Source organism: Salmo salar, chromosome ssa28 (genome assembly GCF_905237065.1).
Source record: "Salmo salar chromosome ssa28, Ssal_v3.1, whole genome shotgun sequence".
Lineage (NCBI taxonomy): Eukaryota > Metazoa > Chordata > Actinopteri > Salmoniformes > Salmonidae > Salmo > Salmo salar.
Window position 1 is genome coordinate 27,576,715 of NC_059469.1, and position 23,048 is coordinate 27,599,762.

The 23,048-nt window shown below is 44.2% G+C and overlaps 1 protein-coding gene across 1 annotated transcript in view; it reads left to right on the top strand.

Moving 5' to 3' along the window:
• The window catches only part of LOC106589803 (bone morphogenetic protein 5-like), a 42,642-nt gene extending 33,374 nt beyond the window's left edge, over positions 1–9,268 (top strand). The window contains exons 4-7 of the mRNA XM_014180152.2: positions 5,302–5,499; positions 6,097–6,173; positions 6,601–6,711; positions 6,921–9,268. Of these exons, the coding sequence (XP_014035627.1) occupies positions 5,302–5,499; positions 6,097–6,173; positions 6,601–6,711; positions 6,921–7,070 (536 nt within the window). The 3' untranslated portion in view covers positions 7,071–9,268. The remainder of the gene's footprint in view (positions 1–5,301; positions 5,500–6,096; positions 6,174–6,600; positions 6,712–6,920) is intronic.
• The last annotated feature ends 13,780 nt before the right edge of the window (positions 9,269–23,048 follow it).

The window sequence follows — 23,048 nt, forward strand, 5'->3', positions numbered from 1 at the left end:
GGTTCAGCGACGGTGGGTTTGTGCCCATAGGCGACGTTGTTGCCGGTGATGTCTGGTGAGGAGCTGCCTTACAATAGGCCTACAAGTCCTCAGTCCAGCCTCACTCAGCCTACTGCGGACAGTCTGAGCACTGATGGAGGGATTGTGCGTTCCTGGTGTAACTCAGGCAGTTGTTGTTGCCATCCTATACCTGTCCCGCAGGTGTGATATTCGGATGTACCGATCCTGTGCAGGTGTTTTTACACGTGATCTGGCACTGCGAGGATGATCAGCTGTCCGTCCTGTCTCCCTGTAGAGCTGTCTTAGGCATCTCACAGTACGGACATTGCAATTTATTGCCCTGGCCACATCTGCAGTCCTCATGCCTCCTTGCAGCATGCCTAAGGCACGTTCACGCAGATGAGCAAGGACCCTGGGCATCTTTTCTTTTGTTTTTTTTAGAGTCAGTAGAAAGGCCTCTTTAGTGTTCTAAGTTTTCATAACTGTGACCTTAATAGCCTACCGTCTGTAAGCTGTTAGTGTCTTAAAGACCGTTCCACAGCTGCATGTTCATTAATTGCTTATGGTTCATTGAACAAGCATGGGAAACAATGTTTAAACCCTTTACAATGAAGATCTGTGAAGTTATTTGGATTTTTACAAATTATCTTTGAAAGACAGGGTCCTGAAAAAGGGACGTTTATTTTTTGGCTGAGTTTAGCGCGCTTCTGTCTATTTGAGCTGGTCAATATGTCTAAGTAATCCTGTCTAGCGTGGCATTTTTTAAAGTGTATCGTGTATAAAAACTGCATAAGTGTTGCTCTCCACTTTCTGGAGGACTGAGTTTTGAAATCAGTGGAATATAATAGCTAAGGAGATTGAGAAAACACCTGTCTCCGGATTACACCCTCAAACTAAGGGCAACCATGGCATCCGACAGGAGACGCTTACAACCATGAATAATGTATACGGGTAAGATATTCTAGCTAGCAACATTTTCAGATATTACAAATTTCAAATTTTGACAGAAAGAGCCATCAGAATGTTCAGATCAACCCTTTTAATTGGCCAAAGCATCCGGTGTGCACTCTGAATGCGAAATGCTCTGAATTTACTAACGGACAGTCTGACAACACAGTTGCAGTCACCAATGCTCTGGATAACATAACAGCCTAACCAGCTCTGCTAGGGTGAGTAATGTTCAGTGAGCTGTTCTCTCTCACTTAAGTAGCTAACAAGTTAGCTTGGGTGCTTGACTGCTGCTATTAGTACATTCAGAACAACCCTTAAGAGCTGGGTGGGGCTAAAGCTGAAGAGGGTGTGAACGATGCTGAATGGGTGTAGACAATGAAGGGCTCTCCAATAGTAGTACCAAAACATTTAAAGGCTATTGTCTCAAAAGAGAGTTGATCAACTTTCAAAGCAAAATTACTTTCCCATTGTTACTCAACTGTAGTGTATGATGTACCATTTTGTAGAGTCTCTACTTTTATCCAATGTAAAAAACGCAATCTTAAATGTTGCTACATAAGACTGATTTAAGCTGGTCGGTCACAAATATACATGATACGAATATACCATTGTGCTAAGGATTATTGGTGTCTCTGAGGGGTCTTTGTCCTGGTTTGCTAACTACCTCTCTCAAAGAGTGCAGTGTATAAAATCAGAATATCTGCTGTCTCAACCCCTGCCTGTCACCAAGGTATACCCCAAGGCTCGATCCTAGGCCCCATGCTCTTCTCAATTTACATCAACAACATAGCTCAGGTAGTAGGAAGCTCTCTCATCCAATTATATGTAGATGATACAGTCTTATACTCAGCTGGCCCCTCCCCGGATTTTGTGTTAAATGCTCTACAACAAAGCTTTCTTAGTGTCCAAAAAGCGTTATCTGCCCTTGAAACAAAGGTCATGTGGTTTGGTAAAAAGAAAGCCCCTCTCCCCACAGGTGTGATTATTACCTCTGAGGGTTTAGAGCTTGAAGTAGTCACCTCATACAAGTACTTGGGAGTATGGCTAGATGGTACACTGTCCTTTTCTCAGCACATATCAAAACTGCAGGCTAAAGTTAAATCTAGACTTGGTTTCCTCTATTGTAATTGCTCCTCTTTCACCTCTGCTGCCAAACTAACCCTGATTCAGATGACCATCCTACCCATGCTAGATTACGGAGAAGTCATTTATAGATCGGCAGGTAAGGGTGCTCTCGAGCGGCTGGATGTTCTTTACCATTCGGCCATCAGATTTGCCACCAATGCTGCTTGTAGGACACATCACTCTGTATACCCGTCGCAAGACCCACTGGTTGATGCTTATTTATAAAACCTCTTAGGCCTCACTCCCCCCATCTGAGATATCTACTGCAGCCCTCATCCTCCACTTACAACACCCGTTCTGCCAGTCACATTCTGTTAAAGGTCCCCAAAGCACACACATCCCTGGGTCGCTCGTCTTTTCAGTTCGCTGCAGCTAGCGACTGGAACAAGCTGCAACAAACACTCAAGCTGGACAGTTTTATCTCAATCTCTTCATTCAAATATTCAATCATGGACACTCTTACTGACAGTTGGGGCTGCTTTGCGTGATGAATTGTTGTCTCTACCTTCTTGCTCTTTATACTGTTGTCTGTGCCCAATAATGTTTGTACCCTATTTTGTGCTGCTACCATGTTGTGCTGCTGCCATGTTGTGTTGCAACCATGTTGTTGTCATGTTGTGTTGCTACCATACTGTGCTGTTATGTGTTGCTGCCATGCTATGTTGTTGTCTTAGGTCTCTCTTTATGTAGTGTTGTGTTGTCTCTCGTCATGTTGTGTGTTTTGTTCTATATTTTTATTTAATATATGTTTATTTTTAATTCCAGCCCCCATCCCCGCAGGAGGCCTTTTGCCTTTTGGTAGGCCGTCATTGTAAATAAGAATTTGTTCTTAACTGACTTGCCTAGTTACTTAAATGTAAAATAAAAAAATTCCAGCTAAACAACGTATTCGTTTTGTAGCGTTTTATAAAAAATATATACAGTTGAAGTCGGAAGTTTACATGCACTTAGGTTGGAGTCATTAAAACTCGTTTCTCAACCTCTCCACAAATTTCTTGTTAACAAACTATAGTTTTGGCAAGTCGGTTAGGACATCTACTTTGTGCATGACTGTAAGGCTTGGGTGTCGTGCTGGCGAGGAATCAAATGCAGGAAGCAGCGATACAGGGTAGTGGCTTTAATGAACACAATGGCTAGAACACACGCCACCCCAAACTGCGATCAAAGCGCACACGAAAACAAAGTGCCCCAAACACAGGGGACAAAACACTGTTGGCGCAAACACACGCACTAAATGCAAAAATACAAAATCAGTGTGTCACCAAGCACAGCATACAGAGAAACAATCCCGCACAAAGAGCAGGCGGGTCTACTAGCTAATATAGCCCCACTAATCACCCCAACACAGAACAGGTGCAAACAATAACGGAAAGGGGGGAAAACAAAGGGAATCAGTGGCAGCTAGTAGGCCGGTGACGACGACCTCCGAGCGCCACCCAAGCAGGAGGGGGAGCCACCTTCGGTGGGAGTCGTGACAATGACACAAATAATTTTTCCAACAATTGTTTACAGACAGATAAGTTCACTTATAATTCACTGTATCACAATTCCAGTGGATCAGAAGTTTACATACATTAAGTTGACTGTGCCTTTAAACAGCTTGGAAAATTCCAGAAAATTATGTCATGGCTTTAGAAGCTTCTGATAGGCTAATTGACATAATTTGAGTCAATTGGAGGTGTACCTGTGCTGTGGATCTATTTGAAGGCCTACCTTCAAACTCAGTGCCTCTTTGCTTGACATCATGGGAAATTCAAAAGAAATCAGCCAAGACCTCAGAAAAAAAATGTGTAAACCTCCACAAGTCTGGTTCATCCTTGGGAGCAATTTCCAAATGCCTGAAGGTACCACGTTCATCTGTACAAACAATAGTACGCAAGTATAAACACCATGGGACCACGCAGCCGTCATACCACTCAGGAAGGAGACGTGTTCTGTCTCCTAGAGATGAACGTACTTAGGTGTGGAAAGTGCAAATCAATCCCAGAACAACAGCAAAGAACCTTGTGAAGATGCTGGAAGAAACAGGTACAAAAGTATCTATATCCACAGTAAAACGAGTCCTATATCGACATAACCTGAAAGGCCGCTCAGCAAGGAAGAAGCCACTGCTCCAAAACCACCATAAAAAAGTCAGACTACGGTTTGCAACTGCACATGGGGACAAAGATCGTACTTTTTGGAGAAATGTCCTCTGGTCTGATGAAACAAAAATTGAACTGTTTGGCCATAATGACCATCGTTATGTTTGGAGGCGAAAGGGGGAGGCTTGCAAGCCGAAGAACACCATCCTAACCATGAAGCAAGGGGGTGGCAGCGTCATGTTGTGGGGGTGCTTTGCTGCAGGACGTACTGGTGCACTTCACAAAATAGATGGCATCATGAGGTAGGAAAATTATGTGGATATATTGAAGTAACATCTCAAGACATCAGTCAGGAAGTTAAAGCTTGGTCGTAAATGGGTCTTCCAAATGGACAATGACCCCAAGCATACTTCCAAAGTTGTGGCGAAATGGCTTAAGGACAACAAAGTCAAGGTATTGGAATGGCCATCACAAAACCCTGACCTCAATCCCATAGAACATTTGTGGGCAGAACTGAAAAAGCGTACGCCAGCAAGGAGGCCTACAAATCTGATTCAGTTACACCAGCTCTGTCAAGAGAAATGGGCCAAAATTCACCCAACTTATTGTGGGAAGCTTGTGGAAGGCTACCCAAAACGTTTGACCCAAGTTAAACAATTTAAAGGCAATGCTACCAAATACAAATTGAGTGTATGTAAACTTCTGACCCACTGGGAATGTGATGAAAGAAATAAAAGCTGAAATAAATAATTCGCTCTACTATTATTCTGACATTTCACATTCTTAAAATAAAGTGGTGATCCTAACTGACCTAAGACAGAGAATTTTTACTAAGATTAAATGTCAGGAATTGTGAAAAACTGAGTTCAAATGTATTTGGCTAAGGTGTATGTAAACTTCGGACTTCAGCTGTACATTTAAAATCTACGAATGAAACATCTGAGAACAGTAATATTTTACACACACATGAAAGTATCCATAAGCAATGCTTTCTGATGTAAAAACACAAATGTGAACGATTGGTGGATATTACCTTTTGGAAATAAACTCTTTTGTTGCGCCCCGATCATTGCATTTGATTAGATAGGAATCTAATTTTACTTCTGTTTGTTGCTATTCACATTGCTTGTTGTTTTAAAAGGACGGAGTATCAACATGAAGTCTGCTGGCATCGTTGGTAGGAACGGACCACAATCCAAACAGCCGTTCCTAGTCTCATTCTTCAAGGCCAGTGAGGTATTGCTGCGCTCTGTCCGGGCCGCTGGTGGAAAGAAAAAGAATCACAATCGCAACAAATCAGGTGGTCAACAGCAATCATCACAGGCACCGAAAAGTGGAGGTGGGCATATTAAACGATCATAATTGTTATGTCTACACTCCAGGATGTTATGTCTGCTCAAGCAGCCTCTTGTTGCCAATTAGCCTTGTTTTGGCAGCACACGTGTACTATAGATACATATAAAACAGATAGATTTTCAAAATAATAAACCTAACTGCTGAATCTTTTACCCTTCCTTCAAGTCAGGTTGGTCCATGGATATTAACATGTAACGCTCACCTTATACAAATACTGTAGCTAAAGTACACAAAACGTCCCCAATGACCCTCAATACATGAGTTGAATTTGGCTGTCATTTTATAGAAGTCTATGTGCACTTGCTTCAGCTCCACAGCTGTTTAGAACTGATGTGGTTCAGTGCGTTAGGGACACCCAGTCAACACCCTTTCAGTGGCCGCTTTACTGTAATAACAATAAATGAGTTGGTGCTGCCATTTGCTGTTAACAGTTTGTTAACAATTTATTAATAATTTTCGAGTTTCCTATTGAACAAAATAATAATAGTGCTCACAGGTGCTCAATAAAATAAAATAAAAGCCTAATGATGCATGAAAAACCGGTAAACTTTTAGATGAATTGAATGTTTGTTGTTTTCAGATCATAACACCAGTGAACAGAAACAAGCCTGCAAGAAGCATGAACTTTACGTCAGCTTCCGAGACTTGGGATGGCAGGTGGGAAAGATGGAATAACATTTGAACCTTAACATGTCTATTCTACACTGTCATAAGCATGTCAGAGCAGAAGGCACATAGGCTGCATTTAGACAGGCAGCCCAATTCAGACCAATTTTTTTTTTCTCCACTAATTGGTCTTCTGACCAATAACATCAGCACTTTTTCATGGCTGATCTGATTGGTCAAAAGACCAATTAGTAAAAAAAAAAATATCAGAATCATAACATGTGTGTTACAAATATGTGTGTGTTTGTAAAAACACCTCTTTTAGTTTCAACACTGTTATTTAGGGTATTCAATGCAGTGCACGAGAAACAGACAGATGACTGACTAAAGAAAACACATCAAGTGTCAATGAAGTGACTTCAATATTCAATGAGGAGCACATTGAGGCTTATTTTGTCTTTTTTAATTCTATTTGAAGGACTGGATTATTGCACCTGAAGGCTATGCTGCTTTTTACTGCGATGGGGAATGTTCTTTTCCACTCAATGCGCATATGAATGCGACAAATCACGCCATTGTGCAAACCCTGGTAAGTGCAAAGCCTCAAAAGTTACTTATTTTAATTCATATTGAATTTCTTTAACAATATGGAGATAATTAATCCCACACCATATCGATTTTATGAGCTTCTCAAACTGCTGCTTTGATGCTATCTCCTTTCTATACTCAGTCCTTTCTTTCTTTCTTTCAGTCATTTTAATTTATATTTTACTCAGTTTTTTCTGTTCACTTCCACAGGTTCATCTGATGTTCCCTGACAATGTGCCAAAGCCATGCTGTGCACCGACCAAGCTGAACGCTATATCTGTGCTTTACTTTGATGACAGCTCAAATGTCATCCTCAAGAAATACAGAAACATGGTCGTCAGGTCATGTGGTTGCCATTAACGGGCAAGCAGCGTTATATTTCAGATATGTGGTACTGCTGAATAAGTACAATATCGATTTAGATATGTTGGAGGTGTGATGTACAGTATTATGTATATATTAGTTGTATTAACTTATTTATTTCCCCCTATTTTTGTGGTAACACTCAATATTGTACAATGAATATGACTTAGAATATGAAATTAGAGTGCATGTATATTTGACATCACTTGGCACTCTCTCCTATAGGCCATATCAAACATATACATATACGTTGTTATAGTTGTAGGATTTTGTTGTACATCTTAGCAAAAGGAAACTTCTCGATCCAATATGGATCTATTGGACGTATTGTTATTGGATACGGTTCAACTAAGTATACACATTTTACCAACATGGTTCTTCGGCTGTCCCCATAGGAGAACCATTTGATGAGACCCTTTTGTTTCCAGGTAGAACCTTTTGGGGTTCCATCTCGAAGCCTTTCCACATACGGTTCAACATTGAACCCAAAATGGTGCTTCTATGGGGACGGCGAAAGAACCGTTTTGGAACCCTTTTTCTGAGTGTATAGCACTGTTTTTCAAACTGTTACATTAGATTTAATTTTCAAACCATTGTTTTAAACCGTTCTAACCACTCAAAAAAGATTTACAAAATGCTGCTACAGTAAAATGAGGTAAAATCTTATGACATAGCAGTGGAAAATACTTTGCGTAGCTACAGTATCTTACCTAGAAATAGTGTCAATTATTGCATCAACATTGTATTATTAAGGTTTTGTAAGCACATTATAACCTATACTAGCCTATGCAACTTGCAACAATTTATTTGATTTATCCATCAGATGTGTTAAAGCAGAATCCGTATTGATGTCATTGAGTGAGTAAGAGCCTGGCACAACATAAATCACATTAAAGGTATGACGTAAAAGAGCAAAGTAAGTATTTCAAATAGGTCCCCTTGAATAACACTCTGAGTTTTTCCTTCAGGCTTGAAGTTAATCATATTTACACTGTGCACAGGCTTCAGTCTATCATGAAAATGAGTTTGGAAAAACTTGTGGTTGTTTATACGGTATCCTTAGACTTCTGGCTATAAAATATATGTATATATCATGTTTTATATCAAATAAGTTCCGCTGAAAGGTACTTCCTCTATGCCAAAGTATCCCATAGCTACATTCTGTTGAATACATATTTCCAGAGCATTCACTGAAAAAACATGAGGACTGGCCTGCTATATTCTCAGACCCTTGAAATGTCACAGTTCAATAACAGTAGGAATATATGACAATTAGGCAAAAGTTGTACAGTAGCTCTCTTAAAAGTACTTTATGGCCAGTATATATTTTCATATTTTACATATTCAATACGTAATGGATGAAAACATCCCTAACATGCTGACTAGACCGGCCACGTTGTGTGCGCGAGTGTTGCAAAATAAATGTACACATCATGTACACGTTATTCAATCATTTCATCCAAACTGCTTGCATGTGTCAACGAGCGTTTGCGTAGCCAGACGCTAAAATAGAACTTGGTTCCATTTGAGACGCTTGACGCGCTACAAGTCCTGCCTCTCCCATCTACTCTTTTGTTTTCACGACCATACTAACCCACATGGGTGATTGAAAAATTAACAAGGAGAGATTAATCAAAGAAAACTGACAAAAAAATGATTTTATCTGTGGATTAATTGTCGGAGTAGAGAACACACAATTTTGTATGACTCAAAATGGGACCAAATTCTACTAAGATCTAGCAAAAAAATAGGACCATTTGCATTTCAGATAAAATAGCAAGCCAATGTTTATCTCCCAGGACAAATTAGCTAGCAACAGCAAGCTAGCTAAATGTCCATGAATGTTTCATGTGTGTTTGAACTTGTCCCCAAATGAATATAGTTGATTCACAGTTGGTTTTGGTATTTTAACCTGTGTGTCATGAACCCATATGGCGGAGATAAACAAAATCAAAATGCACACGATGCCGCACGCGGATGCACGCTTGGGGCAGGTTTGGTCAAGGAGTGAGAAAATACATTGTTTGCCCAATTGTTGTTATATCACTGTTATTTTTGTATTATTATTGATGTTATATTATTATTGTCATATTGTTATGCTTCATAGTAATTTGAGTAATATATGTTTGGGAAAAATACAGGTTACTGTATTGTTAGTGTTGTTTAAATATTATTAAATGATCTTTTTGAAAATATTGCTTCCAAATACTTTCCATGTATTATTAACTAAACCAAAACATATTAAAAAGTAAACAGACAATTTACATCCCTTAAAAGATTTTCAGTTTAAACGTGAAAATAACCATTTTCCCCACCCCCAACGTCTTAAAACACCAATCCCACCTTAAAGAAATTCCATTGACAAACACTCTCTTTTGTCCTCCAGCTGCAGGCTTTCAGGTCTTTTAAATCCAAGTTGTCTTCGTGTATTAGTGTTTGGAATTCTATGGATGTTTTATGCACTGTTGCCGGACTACCGTCTGAGATTTATAAATGTTTGACAAGTATGATATAAACATAGGGGTCCACCCAGGGAGCCTGTACATCTGCTGCGTAGTGACAGACGGCTAGTGTTTAGTTGTTTTGTGAGCTTCAGCAGAGCTCTCTCCTGACTCCTGACAGGGAGGATTACAACATCATATTGTTGCTGTGTGTGGTGATCTATAGTCACTAGGCACCAATGAGGCGTCCCTCCTATTTTGGAGAATATAGAATAAATGTATGGTTTAGACCATACAGTGACCAAATGTTTTACTGCTACATTATTGTTTAATGCATAGTATATCAGTTGCATCAGGGTTTGAATTACGGTGGTGTGATCACAATGGTTGTTATGCTGTTTTCGTCTTTGCTAGCACTTAATCATGAGCCCCGCCAAGCAGCTGTTGGTAAAGCGCCGTTGTGCATGGGGTTTCCATAGAGAAGTGACCTTTTAAATCAACTAGCTAGGAAATCCACGCTATTAGAACGGCAACTGCCAAGAGGGAGAATATCTAAATGGATTCAGTTTTCTCTGTGACACACAAACACTTTGGAGACACAATTCAGTTCGAGACAGTTCTTCTTACTTTTCTGACCACTGACATTGCCTCCTATCCTTCGAGATAAAAAGAGAAGCAATGATATTTGCCATAGTTGCTATTCCAGCTCCCACTTGGCTGAAATGGAATGAAGAACAGATAGTTAACCATTGAGGAAATTGCCCCTTATAACCACTAACACACCAAGAGCAGGATTCAGTCAAACTTCTTGTTTATGCATTATACATAAACAGTAGCGGTGCATGGGTAAAATCACTGAGGAAGCCAGGCCAGAGAAAAAGCCATATTACAACCTATTTGTTGTGATAATTGCGTTGTTTGCTCTATAACCTGTTATGCCTTGCCACTGTGATATATAGGCCTAAGGCCGAGACAATAAGAAGACACAGTGGCAGAATAAATTCAACTACACCTTTGTTTCATCACAAAACCGGAGAGCAACATTCGTCCTGTGAAGTCCACAGAGCATACGAATAGTTACATCACCTACATCATAGTCAAGCAAGTTAATGTTTCCGACATTTTCGGACTACTAAATAACTGATGATTTAGAACCACGGAGAGTTACCACAATATAGAACATGCTTTTAGTTTTTGTTGTCCTAGGCTACCTGGCTAAAATGCTTGCTCACTAGCCTGACTTCCTTTCATGGGCAATGGTGAGCCAGTTAGTTAACATTAGCCTACTACATCTAGCAGCATATTGAACTCCCATCCTCTCAGGCCAGGGGCACAATATGAATTAATGGTTGGATCAGAATCGATGTTATAATCATTGGCCAGTATGGATAATTAAGTCAAAATACGTGTCTCCATCCATGGCTAATTTCACAGTTGAACTCACTCAGGTTAGCTCAATGTTGATTGGCTTTTACTTCTTTTATGTTTTTATCAACAGAGGCCAAATGCTCTCTGGCTTCCTTTGCATTCAATTCTGTGGGCGGCAACAATGTCATACTCTTTTCGACCAGACAGCATCAGATAGATGGGCTACACATACAGAGACAGAGGGGCGCTGTTTCGCTTGCTCAGATGCTTTCTCCGGTGAGACACATTCAGTCTCTTGCGAATTGAATCCAAATTATGAAACACAGAGAGACGAAAGATACATTATTTTATATCGTTTTTTTCCGTTCATTTTTGGGGGAAGCCTGGGTTCCCTTGGCATCCATGAATACACACCACTGTACATAAAGTACATTTTTTAGTTTATAGAGTAGCCTAGCAACAGGGAGCCTAGCGGTTAGAGAGGCGAGCAAGCAACCGGAGGGTTGCAAGATTGAATCCCGGGTCTGATGGGAAAAATCTGTCGGGAAGTGAGCTGGCAACCGGAGGGTTGCTGGTATCAAATCATAGATGCCATTGCATGCTCTTGTGCCCTTGAGCAAAGCACTTAAAATCCAACAACAACTGCTCCACGGGGCACCATAGTAGGGCAGCCCCCTGCGCCAACCTTTCCAACCTGAGTGGGTATGTGTGTCTTTCTTCCATTGGATCTTGCGTGTACAAATAAGGTGATATTGTGTACAAATAAATTGATATTGTGTACAAATAAAGTGATATTGTGTATGAATAAGGTGATATTGTGTACGAATAAGGTGATATTGTGTACAGATAAAGTGATCTTGTGTATGAATAAGGTGATCTTGTGTACAAATAAAGTGATAGTGTACAGATAAAGTGATCTTGTGTACAAAGAAAGTGATCTTGTGTATGAATAAGGTGATCTTGTGTACAAATAAAGTCATCTTGTGTACAAATAAAGTGATATTGTGTACTATTAAAGTGATCTTGTGTATGAATAAGGTGATCTTGTGTACAAATAAAGTGATCTTGTGTATGAATAAGGTGTGTACAAATAAAGTGATCTTGTGTACAGATAAAGTGATCTTAATCTACTTCTGTCAAGGTTGTTGTCGGTGAATGAGGACCAATACGCAGCAGGTACGTGAATGCTCATCTTGATTTTTAATTACTCTCAAAAATGAACATACAAAATAACAAAATAACGAAAAAACGAACACTCGACAAATAAACAGTCTGGTAAGGCACAAGGCTATACACAGAATAATCACCCACAAATCACACACACAAACACACCCTAATATATGGGACTCTCAATCAAAGGCAGATAGACAACACCTGCCTTCAACTGAGAGTCCCAACCCCAATTAACCAAACATAGAAACACACACACACCAGACTAACCATAGAATACAACCACATAGACCATCAACCAAAAACCCAGAAATACTAAATCAAACACCCTTTACACAAACACACCACCCCGAACCACATAAAACAAATACCCTCTGCCACGTCCTGACCAAACTACAAAAACAATTAACCTTATACTGGCCAGGACGTGACAGTACCCCCCCCTTAAAGGTGCTACCCCAGAAGCACCTTAAAAAATAACCCCAAGCAACACCAAAAAAAAAATTCCCCTTTTCTAAAGGGAGGGAAGGGAGGGTGGCTGCCGTCAACGACGGCACTGTGCTACACCCCCCCTCCCCAACCCACCTATTTCTGGAGGTGGCTCTGGTTCCGGCCGTTCCAGGCTGTCGGGCCACTCTGGCATCGCCGAGGGGCAGTCGGGCCAGTCTGGCAGTTCGGGGCAGTCGGGGCAGTCTGGCAGTTCGGGACAGTCTGGGCAGTCTGGCAATTCGGGACAGTCTGGGCAGTCTGGCAATTCGGGACAGTCTGGGCAGTCTGGCAATTCGGGACAGTCTGGGCAGTCTGGCAATTCGGGACAGTCTGGGCAGTCTGGCAATTCGGGACAGTCTGGGCAGTCTGGCCACTCCGGCAGTTCAGGGCAGTCTGGCCACTCCGGCAGTTCAGGGCAGTCTGGCCACTCCGGCAGTTCAGGGCAGTCTGGCCACTCCGGCAGTTCAGCGCAGTCTGGCCACTCCGGCAGTTCAGCGCAGTCTGGCCACTCCGGCAGTTCAGCGCAGTCTGGCCACTCCGGCAGTTCAGCGCAGTCTGGCCACTCCGGCAGTTCAGCGCAGTCTGGCCACTCCGGCAGTTCAGCGCAGTCTGGCCACTCCGGCAGTTCAGCGCAGTCTGGCCACTCCGGCAGTTCAGCGCAGTCTGGCCACTCCGGCAGTTCAGGGCAGTCTGGCCACTCCGGCAGTTCAGGGCAGTCTGGCCACTCCGGCAGTTCAGGGCAGTCTGGCCACTCCGGCAGTTCAGCGCAGTCTGGCCACTCCGGCAGTTCAGCGCAGTCTGGCCACTCCGGCAGTTCAGGGCAGTCTGGCCACTCCGGCAGTTCAGCGCAGTCTGACCTCTCTGGCGACTGTTGACTGGCGGGCAGCTCTGACGATGACTGTTGACTGGCGGGCAGCTCTGACGATGACTGTTGACTGGCGGGCAGCTCTGACGATGACTGTTGACTGGCGGGCAGCTCTGACGATGACTGTTGACTGGCGGGCAGCTCTGACGATGACTGTTGACTGGCGGGCAGCTCTGACGATGACTGTTGACTGGCGGGCAGCTCTGACGATGACTGTTGACTGGCGGGCAGCTCTGACGATGACTGTTGACTGGCGGGCAGCTCTGACGATGACTGTTGACTGGCGGGCAGCTCTGACGATGACTGTTGACTGGCGGGCAGCTCTGACGATGACTGTTGACTGGCGAGGCTGGGTTGACGCACTTGTAGCCTGGTGCGTGGTGCTGGTACTGGGCTTACCAGATTATGTACACGCACCTCCAGGCTAGTGCGGGGAGCGGGAACAGGACGAGTCGGACTGGGTTGACGCACTTCCGGGTCCGCACGAGAGACAGGAGCTGGAAACCCAGGGCTATGGAGGCGCACAGTCGGTCTCGATCTTACCTCCTGCACAACCCGTCTTGGCTGGATGGAACTAGTAGCCCTGTACGAGCGGGGTGCCCGTACAGGGCAGACTGGGCTGTGCAGGGGCCTGATGGTAGCCGTGCGTAGAGCGGGAGTTGGGTAGCCTGGTCCTCGGAGGCGTACCGGCGACCAGATGCGCTGCGCAGGCATCCTCCTACCAGGCTGGATGCCCGCTCTAGCACAGCACCTGCGAGGGGCTGGAATAACGCGCACCGGACTGTGCGTGCGTATGGGTGAGATAGTGCGCTCCTCAGCGAAACATAGCGCTCTCCACCCCATACGCTCCTCCATATAACCACGGGTAGCTGGCTTCCGGCTCTTCTTACGCCTAGCCAAACTACCCGTGTGCCCCCCCCCAACATTTTATTGGGGGTGCCTCTCGTGCGTCTCCTTCAGCGCGTACTTGGCCTCGTACCACCGCCTCTCTGCCTTGGCTGCCTCAATTTCCCACTGCGGGCGTCGATAATCCCCAGCCTGGTGCCAAGGTCTGGCCCCGTCCAGAACTTCCTCCCAGGTCCATTTCTCCCGCCAGTCCAACTCGAATTCCCTCTGCTCCTTCTTCTGCTGCTTGGTCCTTGAGTGGTGGGTGATTCTGTCAAGGTTGTTGTCGGTGAATGAGGACCAATACGCAGCAGGTACGTGAATGCTCATCTTGATTTTTAATTACTCTCAAAAATGAACATACAAAATAACGAAAAAACGAACACTCGACAAATAAACAGTCTGGTAAGGCACAAGGCTATACACAGAATAATCACCCACAAATCACACACACAAACACACCCTAATATATGGGACTCTCAATCAAAGGCAGATAGACAACACCTGCCTTCAACTGAGAGTCCCAACCCCAATTAACCAAACATAGAAACACACACACACCAGACTAACCATAGAATACAACCACATAGACCATCAACCAAAAACCCAGAAATACTAAATCAAACACCCTTTACACAAACACACCACCCCGAACCACATAAAACAAATACCCTCTGCCACGTCCTGACCAAACTACAAAAACAATTAACCTTATACTGGCCAGGACGTGACAGTACCCCCTTAAAGGTGCTACCCCAGAAGCACCTTAAAAAATAACCCCAAGCAACACCAAAAAAAAATTCCCCTTTTTCTAAAGGGAGGGAAGGGAGGGTGGCTGCCGTCAACGACGGCACTGTGCTACACCCCCCCTCCCCAACCCACCTATTTCTGGAGGTGGCTCTGGTTCCGGCCGTTCCAGGCTGTCGGGCCACTCTGGCATCGCCGAGGGGCAGTCGGGCCAGTCTGGCAGTTCGGGGCAGTCGGGGCAGTCTGGCAATTCGGGACAGTCTGGGCAGTCTGGCAATTCGGGACAGTCTGGGCAGTCTGGCAATTCGGGACAGTCTGGGCAGTCTGGCAATTCGGGACAGTCTGGCCACTCGGGCCACTCCGGCAGTTCAGCGCAGTCTGGCCACTCCGGCAGTTCAGCGCAGTCTGGCCACTCCGGCAGTTCAGGGCAGTCTGGCCACTCCGGCAGTTCAGGGCAGTCTGGCCACTCCGGCAGTTCAGGGCAGTCTGGCCACTCCGGCAGTTCAGGGCAGTCTGGCCACTCCGGCAGTTCAGCGCAGTCTGGCCACTCCGGCAGTTCAGCGCAGTCTGGCCACTCCGGCAGTTCAGCGCAGTCTGGCCACTCCGGCAGTTCAGCGCAGTCTGACCTCTCTGGCGACTGTTGACTGGCGGGCAGCTCTGACGATGACTGTTGACTGGCGGGCAGCTCTGACGATGACTGTTGACTGGCGGGCAGCTCTGACGATGACTGTTGACTGGCGGGCAGCTCTGACGATGACTGTTGACTGGCGGGCAGCTCTGACGATGACTGTTGACTGGCGGGCAGCTCTGACGATGACTGTTGACTGGCGGGCAGCTCTGACGATGACTGTTGACTGGCGGGCAGCTCTGACGATGACTGTTGACTGGCGGGCAGCTCTGACGATGACTGTTGACTGGCGGGCAGCTCTGACGATGACTGTTGACTGGCGGGCAGCTCTGACGATGACTGTTGACTGGCGAGGCTGGGTTGACGCACTTGTAGCCTGGTGCGTGGTGCTGGTACTGGGCTTACCAGATTATGTACACGCACCTCCAGGCTAGTGCGGGGAGCGGGAACAGGACGAGTCGGACTGGGTTGACGCACTTCCGGGTCCGCACGAGAGACAGGAGCTGGAAACCCAGGGCTATGGAGGCGCACAGTCGGTCTCGATCTTACCTCCTGCACAACCCGTCTTGGCTGGATGGAACTAGTAGCCCTGTACGAGCGGGTGCCCGTACAGGGCAGACTGGGCTGTGCAGGGGCCTGATGGTAGCCGTGCGTAGAGCGGGAGTTGGGTAGCCTGGTCCTCGGAGGCGTACCGGCGACCAGATGCGCTGCGCAGGCATCCTCCTACCAGGCTGGGTGCCCGCTCTAGCACAGCACCTGCGAGGGGCTGGAATAACGCGCACCGGACTGTGTGTGCGTATGGGTGAGATAGTGCGCTCCTCAGCGAAACATAGCGCTCTCCACCCCATACGCTCCTCCATATAACCACGGGTAGCTGGCTTCCGGCTCTTCTTACGCCTAGCCAAACTACCCGTGTGCCCCCCCAAAAAATTTTCTTGGGGGTGCCTCTCGTGCGTCTCCTTCAGCGCGTACTTGGCCTCGTACCACCGCCTCTCTGCCTTGGCTGCCTCAATTTCCCACTGCGGGCGTCGATAATCCCCAGCCTGGTGCCAAGGTCCGGCCCCGTCCAGAACTTCCTCCCAGGTCCATTTCTCCCGCCAGTCCAACTTTAATTCCCTCTGCTCCTTCTTCTGCTGCTTGGTCCTTGAGTGGTGGGTGATTCTGTCAAGGTTGTTGTCGGTGAATGAGGACCAATACGCAGCAGGTACGTGAATGCTCATCTTGATTTTTAATTACTCTCAAAAATGAACATACAAAATAACGAAAAAACGAACACTCGACAAATAAACAGTCTGGTAAGGCACAAGGCTATACACAGAATAATCACCCACAAATCACACACACAAACACACCCTAATATATGGGACTCTCAATCAAAGGCAGATAGACAACACCTGCCTTCAACTGAGAGTCCCAACCCCAATTAACCAAACATAGAAACACACACACCAGACTAACCATAGAATACAACCACATAGACCATCAACCAAAAACCCAGAAATACTAAATCAAACACCCTTTACACAAACACACCACCCCGAACCACATAAAACAAATACCCTCTGCCACGTCCTGACCAAACTACAAAAACAATTAACCTTATACTGGCCAGGACGTGACAACTTCTCACACACATTTTATTCTGAAAGCATCTACCTGTGAAATGAGCAGGCTTAAGTCAAATCAGAAGAAGGTTCTATCAACAGGAGCATGCGCTGTCCTAACTAATGCAATATCTCACCATAGCAGCTCATTTATGAAATGAGAGCAGGGACCTGGGATGAATAGCTCTTGCATTCACACCTGGTCTAACAAATCAATCCAAGTAGGGCTTCCTGAAGTCCTTTGGTTGCCCAGGGATGTTCAGTACACTTGGAAAGGTAGATAACCAAAGGGATTAGGTTAAAGATGAATATTTATTTACACAACTGTATTGACCTTCACCAAACACAGGACATGTATTCAGCTATACTTTTTCTTCCCTCAGTCACCCCTTTCTATAGCTTTTTTTTCTCAAATGGCAGAACATTGAGTGACTATATTTCACTTAATTTAAAGCAGTGACCAGTCTGCCCAGATGTTATGTGCGCTCCATCGAAAAAGTGTTGATGTTCAATGAATAGAAGAGGCCACCTGCTAACTTAACTCTTGGCGGGGAGGATGATTTGCATTCCTGTGGCCTGTTGCCTGGCATGATTACTTCTAGCACTTACAATCCCATCTACTGTTTAATATCATGGATTCTTTCCAATCCAGCTACATTTCTCCCTCTCTATAACGTACGGGGCTAGCATGAATAAACTCCTACTTTCAGGAACTCTCAGCAAGTATAGAGGCCTCTTAGCGTAAACCCCCTGACCACATGAAAGGAGTTGCAATACTGAGGGCAGATTGATGCACTGCCTCATTCCCCTTGGGAGGGCCTCCTGCTGAATTACAGCCTACAGTGAGTCAGAGGTGCTCTGAATCCCATCACATCAACAGCCCCTTACTTCTGAGGCACACCACAAAATGGCTGCTCTGAAAACAGCAGTAAAACAACCGATGACAATCCGCTAAAGTTTGTGTAGGGTGTTTTTCTTTCTCTCTCTCTTTTTTTCTTTCTTTCTTTCTTTCATTCTTTATGTCTTTCTTTGCTTGAGTGTTACTAGTTGTTGTACCTTGAACGTTTGTATTTTTTATTTTATCAAGTACTATCATGACTCAATCCTCATATTCCTATGGTTTCATGGTCATTCTTAACCTGGATCAGGGAAGGGCAACTTTAATGGGGGTGGGGGCACCAAAAAATCTGAACTTTTCATGAGGGCCCAAGTTTCAAGTTTCAGTATCAATGTCATGTGCACAAGTAAAGTGAAATGCCTTTCTTGCAAGCTACAAATCCAACAATGCAGTAATCAATATCAATGTAGCACTAAAAATAACATAAGGTAGAACAAAAACACGAAATAAATAAAAATAAGAAATAAGAAGAACACGAGAAAGTAAGAAGCTATATACAGGGTCAGGCTTCAGGATATATGATAAACAGAGTAGTTGTTCGTGGGTCTGTGTACCCACATCCATACCCCCACCCCCCAGGTTTTTATATGATATGTGAGTCAAAAAGAAATCTATGGGGGTCCCCCAGCCGGTAATTCGACCATGATAAGAAGCTAGCCGCTAAACTAACTTAGCAATCTAAGAAATGTTAGCTGACATCAGTAGTCATTCTCAGTAGCTAGGTTTCCATCCAATTGTCAACAGATTTTCATGCAAATATTCTTCAATCCGCTTTAAAGAAAATATACGCATTTCCCCAACAGTGGTGTATTTACACCAAACTGACTTGTTGCAGATAAAAATCAGTGCAGCATTTTAAACTCTATCGATAGTTTTGTCACTAAAACTGTTGCGTTAAATAGCAAATGTGTCTACTCTGGTCTTGGCACGTGCGCTCTAGCCAACAGCTCACACATACAGCATTGATAGGCGTTGCGGGTAGGCTAGTCTACATGATGAAATTATTATGGAAAAGAGCGAGAATATTTGTATTGGTCAAACGGCAGTCAAGCATCGATCATCATGTCACCAGAATAAGACCCTCAATATTGTTTTGAAAGGAGCATCAATATTATCGTACACTTTCACCACACTGTGAAGCTCATCATAACTTATTTCATCTGTAGCCTAATAAGCTGTATGGTTTCCTGAGTCGTAGTGGGAGGACTACACACCATGTCATCACGTGACTCCAAGTTTACATCGATATGATGGTTATATCAACATTTGCGCATAAAAGTGTTTCCACTGCCATTTCTCGCATAATACATAGGTCCCACCATGTCAAACGAACAAATGATCTGTCGGCATTTATAAAACTGTACCGAAACTTCCTGTTTCCATCACAGGCGTATAGATTGTTTTTATACAGTATGACTGTGGATGGAAACGTGGTTACAGACAGTTTTTGTATTATTCTTTATTTATTCAGAGAAAACACCTTGAGACCATGGTCTCTTTCCCAAGGGTGCCCTCATCACAACAATACAAAAACCAATACAATTTAAAATCTAACAGGAATCAACACGACACACAAAATGTATGAAAAACAGTCACAGTCCTCAGCTACTAGGTCCTCAATTAACACCCTAAACTGTCCGAGCGACACCAGAACATCTAACTGTAATGACTTCTGGAAATTGTTCCAGCGGTGAGGCGCATTAAAACTGAAAGCGGATTTGCCTAATTTGGTGGAGACCCGAGGAACCTCGGAGTTTTTGATAAAGGATGCAGTGATGAGTATTAAAGCTCTCACCTGTGATAAAGTGAAGGGTGCTATGGAAGATGGCATCCAAAGGTTTAAGAGTAGTGGTTGCTGCATTCTGGTAAATTGTGTCACCATAATCAAGAACTGCCAGGAAAGTGAACTATACGATTTGCTTCCTGCTGTTTAGGGAGAGGCAAGATCTACTTCTAAAAATGAAGCCCACTTAAATCTTAGCTTTTTAACTAACTCATTAGTATGTTTTTTAAATCCTTGCCAAACCAAAAGCACAGATATTTATAGAGACGGGAACCCGATCGATGGGAGAACCATTCAATTAATAAATATGTAGTCCATCTGAAACATTTTCTTGAAAATTAGAGAACAACATATATTTAGTCTTGGCCACATTAAGTGCACATTATTAATAAACCAGGGCTTTCTGTAAGGTAACAAGGTCAGATTGCAGCTCTAACAATGCCTGGTCTACAGTTGGGGCAATGGCATACATAACAGTATATATTCTTCAATTCCTTACTTTAGATTTGTGTGTATTGTGTGTATTGTTGTGAAATTGTTAGATATTACTTGTTAAATTTTACTGCACTGTTGGAACTAGAAACACAAGCATTTCGCTACACACGCAATAACATCTGCTAAACACGTGTATGTGACCAAGCAAATATGATTTGAATATGGATGAATATTACAAGTTTTAACAGAGAGACCAATATTACTTATATAAATATTAAAGAGAACAGGTCCCAATACCGACCCCTGTGGTACACCTTTTGTAACCTTTTGTAACTTAGGTTCCGAAAACCAGTCAGTATCTGGTGTGACCATCATTTGCATTGTGCAGCGCAACACATCTCCTTCGCATAGAGTCGATCAAGCTGTTAATTGTGGCCTGTGGAATGTCGTCCCACTCCTCTTCAATGGCTGTGTGAAGTTTCTGGATATTGGTGGGTACTGGAACATGTCGTACACATCAATCCAGAGCATCGTACACGTTGATCCAGAGCATTACAAACATGCTCAATGACTGAAATGTCTGGTGAGTATGCAGGCCATGGAAGGACTGGGACATTTTCAGCTTCCAGGAATTGTGTACAGATCCTTGCAACATGGGGCCATGCATTGTCATGATGAAACATGAAGTGATGGCGGCAGATGAATGGAATGACAATGGGCCTCAGGATCTCATCACGGTATCAAATTAGCATTGAAAAAATGCAATTGTGTTCATTGTCCGTAGCTTATGCCTGTCCATACCATAACCCCACCGCCACCATGGGGCACTCTGTTCACAATGTTGACATCAGCAAACCCCTCGCCCACACGAAACCATACACGTAGTCTGCGGTTGTGAGACTGGGTGGACATACTGCCAAATTCTATAAAACGAAGTTGGAGACGGCTTATGGTATAGAAATTAACATTGAATTCTCTGGCAACAGCTCTGGTGGACATTCCTGCAGTGAGCATGCCAATTGCACTTTCCCTCAAAACTTGAGACATCTGTGGCATTGTGTTGTGTGACATAACTGTGCAATTTAGAGTGTCCTTTTATAGTCCCTAGCACAAGGTGCACCTGTGTAATGATCATGATGTTTCATCAGCTTCTTGATATGCCACACCTGCCAGGTGGATGGATTATCTTAGCAGAGGAGAAATGCTCACTAACAGGGCTGTAAACACATTTGAGAGAAATAAGCTTTTTGTGTATATAGAACATTTCTGGGATCTTTTATTTCAGCTCATGAAACATGGGACCAACACTTTACATGTTGCATTTATATTTTTGTTCATGTATTTTTGTTCAGTGTATATTAAAGTGTCTTCAAAAGGGGCCTGCCCAGATGCACATCCCTGACCTAGATTCTCCTTATTTAGCATGCTTTTTGAAACAACTCAGCCCATGGATAACATAATATATTTCAGTTTAATATTATAAATGATTCTGTAATCTTATTCGTGATTTTGAAGATGTCAATCAGCTCCTTTATATTTAATATCTTGTTAGCCACTGCACAGGAGCAACCCTGCACTGCACACTGAGTTCTGATGAAATGTCAGTTTTGTGTTTCAGTGCTCTCAGCAGGGTTACAGTGTTGCTCTAACGATGCCTCACTCCCACATAAGCTAAACACCTCCTTCGCCCACTTCGAGGAAAACAACATCAAGTCACCGGCGCATGCCCCCTCCGCTCATGAGGACTGTGTGCTCTTGTTCTCTGTGGCCGACGTGAGTAAGTCATTTAAGCGTGTTAACCCTCGCAGGGCTACCGGCCCAGACGGCATTCCAAGCCGATTCCTCAGAGCATGTGCAGACCAGCTGGCTGGAGTGTTTACGGATATATTCAATCTCTCCATATCCCAGTCTGTTGTCCCCCACACTTCCTTCAAAATGTTCACCATTATTCCTGGACCCAAAATAGCAAAGGTAACTGAACTAAATGACTATCGCCCCATAGCACTCACTTCTGTAATCTTGAAGTGCTTTGAGAGGCTAGTTAAGGACCATATCACCTCTACCTTACCCGACAACTTAGACCCCAACAGATCCACGAACGACACAATCGTCATTGCAAGGCACAGTGCCCATCCCACAGAATGCTGTTCCTCGACTACGGCTCAGCCTTTAACACCACAGTGCTCTCAAAGCTCATCGCTAAGCTCAGGGCCCTGGGTCAGTGGTAAAGGTAGACCACAACACCTCCGCCACGCTGATCCTCAACATGGGGGCCCCACAGGGGTGCGTGCTCCTCCCCTTACTGTACTTCCTGTTCACCCATGACTGTGGCGCAACGCACATCTCCAACTCAATCATCAAGTTTGCTGACGACACAGCAGTAGTAGGCCTGATTACCAACAATGACGAGACAGCATAAAGTACAGGGAGGAGGTGAAAGCCCTTGAGGAGTGGTGCCAGGAAAATAAACTCTCCCTCAACATCAACAAAATGAAGGAGCTGATAGTGGACCACATGAGATGACAGAGAGAGCACACCCTCTTCCACATCGACGGGTCCACAATGGAGAGGGTTAAAAGCTTCCAGTTCCTCAGCAACAGCGCCTCTTCAACTGTAATTGCACCGGAAGAAATGGCAGCAGTTTTACGGGAGCCCAACCAAT